The following is a 10210-nucleotide window of genomic DNA, read 5'->3' on the forward strand; positions in this document are numbered from 1 at the left end:
TCAGTGAACATATCAGTTTAGAAGCTGTGAAGCCTGTCAGTCACTCCCACTATGACAGTGATTTGTGTGAGATAACATACCTGTGACTGTGACAGTTATTCAACTGCTGCTACCAGGTGATATTATTATACTGAACAAAAAGCTCTCAGGATTTTTTTTTAAATATTTCAAACCATCTAGGAAGAACAGCTACATAAGTGATGAATATTTGAATTTGTTTGGTGACTACAGCAGGTCTTGAGACATTAGATCAAGCATGTGCTTATCTGAAATATGACTAACCACATATTTGACTGATGAAAAGGATAAAGCCAACAACTTTGTCAGCAAGCTATATATTTCCAGTGTGTGTCATCCTTGAATTTCCATTTGCTGCCATCTGTTAAGACTTGTTGACAGAGACCATTAAACTGTTGCTGAACCTGCAATTACAACATCGACCATTTGTAAGATTCATCTTCAAGTTTATCTGAAAGACGATAAATAAAACTAAACCATTAAACTAAAAGTAATTTAACTATAGAAGCATGACAATTTTTCAAAGAAGACCAATTAATCCAAAAATTTTTAGACTTAAAGCGGATAAGATTTGTTTCTTCCTCCTGCTCCTTTTCGATCATGGGAATGTGTATCTTTTTTTTTTTTTTTTTTTTTTTACAGACTGCCGGATATATTTTACATAAAAGTCTGTGTTGGTAGTGTTCACTGAGCAAAAAAATATACAAAATGTGAGTGAAATGAAACTTTGTTGATCCCCAGCAGGGAAATTCACGTTGACATTCACAAAGAAAGTATAAAAAAAAACAAAAAAACTTTGAATTTTATATTGAATTGAATATATATAGTTTTTCTTTCCTCTTTACTTTCATATCCTTATTGGCCAATGTCAGGTGACAAATACGAACACTGGAAAAAAAACCCTACAAAACAACCTTGCTGAACAACTTTTCTGTACTTCTCCCAAAATAATAGAATATAAAACTGAAGTGTACCTCTATACTGTATGTTTACCAGTGGAAGGTCTGAATGACTAATTCACACATGGACACAATTAATTAAGTTCAGGTGTTACTTTAATTTCAAATTAAAACAGAATGTGATTTTCAATAAGCTAAAATGCAGTACACAATTATTTGTTATTGGCAAGGTTCAATGATTATGTATTAAAAGTAGTTCCCGCTAATAGTTCCTCTAAAAGTTGATGTACGGTTGCCTCTACATTGTTATACTGCATAGCTTGACTGGAAGTCTGAAACCCTGACTTTCAATTCAGCATAAGCAGAAAATGCAAACCTTAATACTTGTGGGGTTAATCTAAAGAAAAATACACATCAAAGTATTGTGTGTGTGAAGGTTAATCTGCAAAGAAAGCCATCACTGAAGATCTCAGACGCTGCATTTCTCATCCAGCACACTGATATCGTTAATCCATGGGCGGCTCCACACTGTAAAGGTGCACAGGTAAGGCTGTGGGGAAAAAAAAGTTAAGAATACACATTATATATCTGAAATAAAACAGCATATATCAGTGAATCTTTGAGATTCTAACATTGTCAAAAAAATGACATTTTTGGTTTTTAATATGGTATAATGAAGTCTTCTCATGAAGCACTGTAAAAGATGCAACTCCCCATGCCCCACGTTCAATGAGAAAACAGTGATTCTAGCTTAAATATGTTACACATGATCATGGTTTTTTCATGATCAAATTTCATGACAGCAATTAAATATTTTCTCCTTTCACAGGAATATCATTATTTAAGGGCTATTGTCTCTTTATTTTGTTTAAATGAGTCATCTGGGTATGTTGGGATGGTGTTATTAGCACAGGGTGGTAGCTGATTCCTCTTGCTTCAGCCTGTCTAGCTCTAACTTCTCTTTATGGCAACAAAAACCAACAAAGCTCAGTGGATTAAAGAGGGGAAGTGTTTCACAATCTGATAGTTTGCTGTCTACTGTTAAACTTCAAGTCAACTGTACGCCATTTAAACATTGTGTTTAGTAAGTCCCACAGGCAAGAATAAATAGTATTTTATCCCCAGAAGCTGAGGTTGTCATTACCCGAGCCTTTGCAAGGTCTTGGTGGATGGCACACACTTCATTTACACTGTCCTTCCTGCAGGAGGTCTTTCCCATTCTCACAGTTATGACATACTTGGTGCCAGCAACAACCTGTAAAGAGAAATAGGTGAGACATGGTTATACAGATCAAGGTAAACCTTTATAATAAAGAACTGTAGCAGTCCTGCAAACGATTTCAGGACGCTACAAAATTAAAGAGAAACTGACAGGACTCATTGTCCGTCATGAAGTTTGTTTGGTGTCTTGGAAAAAGCCAGAGAGGACCTGCAGTTGAATCACTGTGATTTCAGGACACAGGAAATGATTTGATTGGATTATGGTGGCTGTCAAAGAGCCAGATTTTATTTCACTGATCCTATGCTACACGGTAAATAGGTAAACAGGCAGATTACTTCACATAGGAAAATTGTAGAGATTTCTCCCGGTTTGATGAGTAAAAACGAAACCTTTAACAGGCCTGTTCACAGCTGGTGATATCTCATATCACACCGCGGCCTATTTATAAACTGGATTGTTGATCATCAGTTTAGAAAAATCGTCTGTAGACATTGACAAATGCAAATCAGATGTTACTGACCTGACTCTGAACCTTCACCACTTCTGCCACTTGGCTGAGGTACAGATCGTTGGTGCCTCTGTTGTGTTTGACGACGGCGAAGTTGAGAGCATTTCGTGCCCCCTCGTCATTCACATCTATGTCTCTCAGCCCCCCCACCAAAGCTCCTAAACCGGCGGTGAAAACCGCAGCAAGAACAGGAACGACAAGTTTCCACATCATGTTTTTGAGGCTGTTGGAGACTCAAGACAACAAAACAACTCCCAATGTTTCTGCCCTATTATATAAATAGCGACGTCATAGCGGGGCAGTGCAAGGTGATTGGCACATCTCGCAGCCAATCAACAATCTGTGTCATTCAAACCCCGCCTCACCAAAAGAGCCAGTCGCGAGTGTGTTCGTTTTGCACACCAGTGAATCCCGCAATTGCTTCCTCCATTTGTGGACTTGGAAAAACTATTTGTCAATGTATATTTAAAGGGAAGCAAACAAGGTATGTTGAGACGCATGGTGGTTGCATTTTAGTATATTTGTACACAAGTCTGGAACCGCAGTGCGCATGATTAACAATTATTGAACTCTGTCCTGGTGCAGACCTAAAAAAAAAAAAAAAGCATCTGTGGACTTTCACCTTTGGAACAGTGACAATGCAAAGACTGCAGGTTTTGAAGTAAGTAGCCTTTTACTATTAATAACTGCTCTAATTTTTATAGAGGTATAAATATATGTAATGAGCTCATTGCTTTCTCTTTATATTTCCACACTTTGCAGGGAGGCTTTCTTTGGCTTGGATGCTGCCCAGCAGCAGCAGCTTCTGATAGGATCAGCTGTGGCAGCAGGGGGAGCACTGGCATACATGGTGCACAGGAGAAGACAAGTCAAAAGTATTCCTCTGGGTGAGGGATGGTGGGGTGCAGGGGAGAAGCCACTGTCAGAGGATGAGAACATCTATCCCTTTAAAGTACAAACCTCGGATGAAGAGATTAGGGTAATTTTTGGGCTATTGATTAACATGTTCATCACATTGAAGGAGACACAATAAACCGGTAACATGTTTATGTGAAGTAATCAACAATGTCCCCATTCAACAGGACCTTCATGAGCGAATTGACAGAACCCGCTACACTGATCCTTTAGAAGATAGCGGCTTTCAGTATGGATTCAACTGCACTTATCTCAAGAAAGTGGTTTCCTATTGGAGACATGAATTTGACTGGAAAAAGCAGGTGGAAGTGCTTAACAAGTATCCACACTTCAAAACTAAAATTGAAGGTACTCACAGCTAGGCATGGGATGATATGAAAATTTCACATCATGATTATCCGGGCCAAAATAATTGCGATTCATGATATCCCGATAATTATCAAAATATAGTTAAAACTCTTAAAATGGCACTAAAACATACTGTAATCACTTTACCTTACATTTCATTAAGAAACAAATATTTTTATTGCATCACAGTGACACTGACACTTTTTTTTTTAGTGAACATCCTTTTTAGTGAAAAACAAGCAATCAAACAATAACTGGAAAGATACATCTCTCTCTTGTAGCAATTCAAAATAAATCAGGAAATCAAGATAGGACTGTACATTAACAAGCTAGACAGCTTTTCCAAGTCACTTGTGGGGATTTTCACGATTATCCCGATAATGTAAATTCACCACAATCAACTTATCTTGAGTGTTTTTTTTTTTTTTATCGTGATCTGTGACAAAGTCTTTTATCGTCCCATCCCTACTGAATGGTTTGCTTTGCTTTACAGTCCCTAAAAATGTGTCTTTTTGGCCCAGAGTTAAGTACACCCACCATTTTTACTTTTCACACCAATGATTTGATACAGGACTGGACGTGCATTTCATCCATGTGCGGCCACCACATCGTGAGAACCAGAAGGTTCTGCCTCTTATGCTTGTTCACGGCTGGCCTGGCTCCTTCTTTGAGTTCTACAAGATTCTGCCACTTCTCACAGAGAACCAGAGTGGTCTTGTGTTCGAGGTCATATGCCCATCTATACCTGGCTACGGTTTCTCAGAAGCCCCTCATAAACAAGGTGGGTGTTGCTAAATAAAATCATACATTTCATCTTGAGCAGCAGATGTTTACAGATGTGCTTTACTGTATCTCTCCTGTTCAGGATTTGACAGTCTTGCCGCTGCCAGAATTTTCCTGACACTGATGGAGCGTTTAGGATTTTCCCAGTTCTATCTGCAGGGAGGAGACTGGGGCTCCCTCATCACCACCAACATGGCACAGATGAAGCCTCAGTAAGACAGTCAGCAAAACAAGCCCTTCCAGAAAACACGTGATGTGTTTTCACTGCACTGGAATTTCCACCTCCCACTTGTTGTTTTTTTTTTTAAATGGAGCATTGTGACATTTCTTAACAAAAGTGTGATACAGTGTTTGCGGTGTGCAAAGTGCAGAATTTACCAAAAAAACACTGACACTACACATTCCTAGATTAAGGATACTTTTACCAATACCCAAACATGATGAAACTAGCATTTATAGCTATAAACTGACACAGGTTACAATGTGTCAAGACCTTTTAATCTTAAGTGAAATTGTTAATTTTTATTTTTGCATGCTTTCTTTGTAATCTGTCTTCCAGGTGCGTGAAAGGTCTCCACTTAAACATGTTTACATCAAAAAATGGGCTCAATGTTCTGTTGTCCCTCCTGATTGGTCCTTATCTGCCCTTCTTGGTGGGCTTCAGTCGGGAAGATGTCCGCCGGCTGTTCCCTTACTTTGAGAAGAATGTCTGGGAGATCTTGAGGGAAACAGGCTACTTTCACATTCAGGCCACTAAACCTGACACTGCAGGTGGGAACACACACAAACAGGCTCGCTGATGATCACATTGACTCTGTTCACAGGTCAAAGACAAACTTAGATCAAAAAGCTAATTGTTCCACATGTTTTGTGATCTCAGTATACTAGTATTTCAGCTCCTAATATAGCTTACGTCATGTTAACAGGGTGTGGAGTGAATGACTCCCCTGTAGGCTTGGCTGCCTACATTCTAGAGAAGTTCTCCTCCTGGACTGATCTGAAGAACAGAGACCTGGTGGATGGTGGGCTGGAGAGGTACAAGAGGGCTCACCTTTTGACCTTTTTAGTATTTTCAGCAGTGGAATTATATGGAGATATGTTCAACAAAGTTTATGATTGTTGCTTGCTGTAAATATATATATATATATGTATTGGCTCTGTTTGTACAGAAAATTCAGCCTGAACGACCTCTTGACAAACGTCATGATCTACTGGACCACAGGGTCCATTGTCTCCTCCATGCGCTTCTACAAAGAGAACTTAAAGGGTAATCCTAATAAAAGAGTGGATTCAAGGTATGTAGCTCATAGCTCAAGTGCTCAAACTCTTAAAACTATGACGTTGCAGATTTGGCAAGTACACATATTAGTATCCTTTCATGTGATGACCCTTGCTTTGGTAGGCCTCTGATAAGTTTCCTTTTTTGTTTTAGGACAGCGATATTTGTGCCTACTGGACTGGCTGCCTTCCCAGGGGAGCTGATGCACTGCCCTCAATCATGGGCACAAATTCGCTATAAAAACATCTACTCCTACACTTTCATGCCTCGAGGTGGTCACTTTGCTGCCTTTGAGGAGCCCCAGCTGCTGGCCGACGATCTTGTCCAGTTTGTTAAAAAGGTGGAGAAGTTGTGAACCCATTGACGCACTCAGACCAACATAATTATCATGCATCCGTCCTTTATTATTGCTGTTGTGTTAGATTTTGATCATTCCAAATGAGACCTATATGCACATCTTTGTAATTAAGATGCTTCTCACACTACAATGCCTCTAATTGTTTGATTTGCATACAAAACTGCAGCACTGTTGAAATCGTATTCAGGTTTTAATAAATGTAAACATATACACAGATGATACTGGCACTCCTACGTGTTCAAGGATTGGTTTAAAGAGCAATATGATGCATTATACCTTTCAAGTTATGCTCATTAAAACTATATAGCACCAATGTTATGTGTGTTGTTGTGTTAAACATAAATATAAACAATAATACACATTGCCATAAAGAAGATTTCAAGACATGCCAACAAATCCTCTTGAGAAAACATTTTCTCAGTATTTCAGAAAACTATACAAATGATAACTATACTGATTGTGACAATAAACCCACTATTGTGTTAAACAACATAGTTTTAATCACAGGTAGAAACTCATCATTCTTTAAAATATGTACAGCTCAATTAAAGTTCAAAATTCACTTGAACCACCATTAAAATGTAAATGTAATATACAGGCTCCTCAAAGAGAGCCTCTCCTATCTCAGACTACACACTCCTCTTTTTGGGTCAGTTACTAAAGCCCTTAATAGTCATGGGTGCCTGGAACCACACATAATCCTGCCAGTCTGACCCCTCTGCCCTTGTTTCCGCACAGACGCTTGGATCAGTAGACAGAGCAATAATTTGGTTCTTTACACGAGTTGGCACTTTAAATTGTAGTTTAGGGCGGAACCAACCTACACCGCAATCCCTGTGAGCCAGCACTAAGACTGTGGTGGGCATTAAGCGAACAGGTCTGGTGTCAGACAAAAGGTCAGCCACAAAAAGAGTGCGGAAGAGCTGCCTTAAGCACGATGATACCCGAAGACATTGATCTCCAGCGGTCAGTATCAGTGTCTCCATGTTGATCTCATACAGCTCTTTGGGGAGGACGACGGAGCCACCCATTAGCAGCAGCACTCGGGGCACCTTGCTAAGAGAAAATAGCACCTCCAGCTGCTGCAGCACCTCCTCTAACTCCTGCAGGGTCTGCTGACACTTGCGCCAGTCCATGTCTGCAGACTGCACCGGCCTCCGGCTCACTACATCTTTATCCTAGAAAAGAAAACACTATCTTACTTAGTCTCAACAAACTCACAACTTTTCTTCATTTGTGAACATTTGATGTGCGCTACAATCATTTCTGTTATTCACCTGCATTGAAGCTTGCTGTTTCTTCTGGGAGTACACCAGCTGGTCGTACGTCATGGGTAGCTGCTGTCTCTGATACAGAATACACTTGAGGATTTCGCTGACAAAACGGCAGCAGCCTTCTTGTGTTACAGTGCCAGGGAAGACAACGTTCACACGGCCTTCCTCCTGCGCTCTTCTCATCGCTTCAACATCATTGTCCTCGGTGTTACTATGTTGTTTACTGGCAGGCAAGTTGGAATCCTGCAAACTTTTCTGACCCGAAGTATCCTCTTCTTGGGTGTTTTCTGTCCAAATAAGGAGGAGAATAATGTAATTAGGGTGAGCAATAGACCTGTCTTGCTCAATTTTAGCTTGTTAAATGTTAATGAAATCCAGCAAGACCAGTATTCTAATAAAGCCATTGTCCCCATTTTACCTACAATTCACACAGCTTCTGTCTGGCAGTGTTAGAGGAAATAGTCAGACCCATTGTTTAAGTATAAATAGCAAACAGTCAGTCAGAGGTAAAAGTCCTGCATTCAAAATTTAGATAAAGTAAAGAAGTATTATCAGCAAAAGCATCAAAATAAAAATACTGAAATCAGAATTGCCCCTTTCAGAGTGTTATATCAAGTTATACATATTACTGGATTATAAATATTTTAATGCAGCTGGTCAAGTTGGGGTTAATTTTGACTACTTTATATACTGCTGGATAGTTTCATGTAGAACGAGGAATCTGATTTTCTTTGTTGATCTTGTGTTTTGTAAGCAAAATTGGTATATGCAAAGTAATTGGAAAATACAAAAAAAACCAAAACAAAAAAACAAACAGTCCAACCATTAGTCCCAAACACAAAGACATTCAGCTTACAATTATATAAAACAGAAAAGCTGCAAAGACTTACAATTAAGACACTCAAACCAGAGGATGGTTGAGGTTTTTTTGCTACATAAATGACTTAAAATGATTAATCAATCATTAAAATAGTAGCTGATTAATTGATTGACAATTAATCAGCTACTATTGTAATGATGAGCTACTTGTTTCAGCTGTAGCTGTGTAAGGAATGTGGGAGGCAGTGGAGCAGAATAGTATGAAATAGCACAACATGAAAATGCTCAATTAAAGCACCACAAAAGTTTAGTACTGAAGTAAATATACTTAGTTACTCCACCACTGCTGAGTTAGAATATCATGTTCATGTCATATGAAGTGTCTGTTGCTAAACAGTTAAGTGAATTGTAATACAGTGTCAACATGTGAACTAGACTCCACCCAATAACTTAACATTGAGAGACCAGAGGCCTTTAAAGCCCTGTGATTTGTTCAATTCAATTCAACTCAATTCAGTGAGCTTTATTGCCATGAAAGTTTTGAGAACAATGTTGCCAAAGCATCAAAATATGATTTGTCCAAATATTTGGTCAAATAACAATAATATGAACATTGTAACAACATTAAGATATATAGATATATATAAAGTAAATTATATCCTATGCATGTACTTGTGTGAAATTAAATGAAGGTGTTAATATTTTGACAAGCTGTCACTTTTACACTGTTGGATGTCAGAAACGTTTGTTACCAGTGACTTTACGTTACTGTAATAATAATAATAGTAATAGTAATAATGATGATGATGCTCAGCATTGGGGAACATCGGGACACGTTACTTACCAGGAGTGGAGCTTGAGGACATGGCGGTGTTTTCCTTGTCTTCAGCACTATTCACACTATTTTGGTTGGCATTTAACTTTAATCGATGTTCAGAGGAGGCATCTATCAATTCAATGGCATTTCTCGCCTTTAGACCTGTGTTTACAGCCTGCGGGGCGAGTTTTCCGGCGATTTCCGCAGAAAGTCTGTATGAGTTGGAGTCGTCGGAAACAATCTGTAACGTTAAGACTTTACATGTCTTATTCGGTTCTTCGGCTGTGTTAATATCTTTTTCTGTCTCATTGTCTCCGCTGTTAACCGCCGCGGACGTGTTTTCCGTGTCCGTGTCTGATGTTAGTTTAATTAAATTTAAATCTGTTAGCTTAATTATATTTGAATCTTCTGCCATAGTTTTGAACGTCCGCGCCGGGTCTCTTCCGCACTGCATCATGGGAAACGTGGCTAGGCCTGAATGCTGCGTTCACGCGCATAGAAAATTTTCCACTTCCCTTTTGAAAATATTGCTCACTGGACTATTATGTGCTATTTAAATCAAAATTAATTGTTTCATGAATGTAACAAGTCGCTATTTAGGCCATTAAGTCGTTCTTTGACAGCATAAAATCAGTTTGAGTATTAGACCAAACATCATTAGTTTGGCGATTGATGCGTAGTCTTCGGTTTTCCGAATGTCACGAATGCAGCACTTTGACTCATGCATTCAAAATAAATGGTGGGTATATTATGAATTTTAATATCCTTATATTAATGAAAAATGTATAGTATTTCGGATACATATACTATTTGGAATACTAGAAGATAACTGAATTGAATTATCAGCTACATATTACAGATTTTATTGGCTAAATTTAATATTCATAAATGCAAAGTAAAAAGCCAAACTTCTTGTCTTTTTTTTTTTACAAAGGAGGTCAAACAGTACATTGATTCATCATTACATCAC

At 38.6% G+C, this 10210-nt stretch overlaps 3 protein-coding genes across 3 annotated transcripts; 1 reads left to right on the top strand and 2 right to left on the bottom strand.

Annotated features, from left to right (window-relative positions):
• Positions 1–1055: 1055 nt before the first annotated feature.
• cst3 (cystatin C (amyloid angiopathy and cerebral hemorrhage)) lies at positions 1056–2931 on the bottom strand. The gene is made up of 3 exons (XM_042434152.1): positions 2660–2931; positions 2062–2172; positions 1056–1467 (listed from the first exon to the last, which is right to left on the bottom strand). The coding sequence occupies exons 1-3, from the start codon at positions 2858–2860 to the stop codon at positions 1387–1389; spliced, it is 393 nt and encodes a 130-aa protein (XP_042290086.1). The 5' UTR covers positions 2861–2931; the 3' UTR covers positions 1056–1386.
• Positions 2932–3024: 93 nt separating this feature from the next.
• Positions 3025–6327, top strand: ephx5 (epoxide hydrolase 5). The gene is made up of 10 exons (XM_042434150.1): positions 3025–3131; positions 3233–3308; positions 3410–3626; positions 3730–3910; positions 4482–4691; positions 4776–4905; positions 5253–5464; positions 5620–5728; positions 5863–5988; positions 6126–6327. The coding sequence occupies exons 2-10, from the start codon at positions 3286–3288 to the stop codon at positions 6325–6327; spliced, it is 1410 nt and encodes a 469-aa protein (XP_042290084.1). The 5' UTR covers positions 3025–3131; positions 3233–3285.
• Positions 6328–6501: 174 nt separating this feature from the next.
• LOC121912085 (MAD2L1 binding protein) lies at positions 6502–9726 on the bottom strand. Its single transcript, XM_042434151.1, has 3 exons — positions 9268–9726; positions 7608–7891; positions 6502–7508 (listed from the first exon to the last, which is right to left on the bottom strand). Exons 1-3 carry the CDS (start codon positions 9695–9697, stop codon positions 6981–6983), a joined length of 1242 nt encoding a protein of 413 aa, XP_042290085.1. The 5' UTR covers positions 9698–9726; the 3' UTR covers positions 6502–6980.
• Positions 9727–10210: the final 484 nt, after the last annotated feature.

The sequence above is a fragment of the Thunnus maccoyii genome, chromosome 14 (assembly GCF_910596095.1).
Source record: "Thunnus maccoyii chromosome 14, fThuMac1.1, whole genome shotgun sequence".
Classification (NCBI taxonomy): domain Eukaryota; kingdom Metazoa; phylum Chordata; class Actinopteri; order Scombriformes; family Scombridae; genus Thunnus; species Thunnus maccoyii.

Bases quoted from the DNA above. Each gene is read 5' to 3' on its own strand.
- ephx5 (XM_042434150.1), top strand. From the start codon at position 3,286: ATGCAAAGACTGCAGGTTTTGAA. The intron at 3,309-3,409 runs GTAAGTAGCCTT...CACACTTTGCAG, and splicing joins CAAAGACTGCAGGTTTTGAA to GGAGGCTTTCTTTGGCTTGG. The intron at 5,465-5,619 runs GTGGGAACACAC...TCATGTTAACAG, and splicing joins CACTAAACCTGACACTGCAG to GGTGTGGAGTGAATGACTCC.
- cst3 (XM_042434152.1), bottom strand. From the start codon at position 2,860: ATGATGTGGAAACTTGTCGTTCCTGTTCTTGCTGCGGTTTTCACCGCC. The intron at 2,173-2,659 runs GTCAGTAACATC...TTCTCTTTACAG, and splicing joins TGGTGAAGGTTCAGAGTCAG to GTTGTTGCTGGCACCAAGTA. The intron at 1,468-2,061 runs GTAATGACAACC...TTTTCCCCACAG, and splicing joins AAGACCTTGCAAAGGCTCGG to CCTTACCTGTGCACCTTTAC.
- LOC121912085 (XM_042434151.1), bottom strand. From the start codon at position 9,697: ATGATGCAGTGCGGAAGAGACCCGGCGCGGACGTTCAAAACTATGGCA. The intron at 7,892-9,267 runs GTAAGTAACGTG...TTATTTGGACAG, and splicing joins GTCCTCAAGCTCCACTCCTG to AAAACACCCAAGAAGAGGAT. The intron at 7,509-7,607 runs GTGAATAACAGA...TTTCTTTTCTAG, and splicing joins AACAGCAAGCTTCAATGCAG to GATAAAGATGTAGTGAGCCG.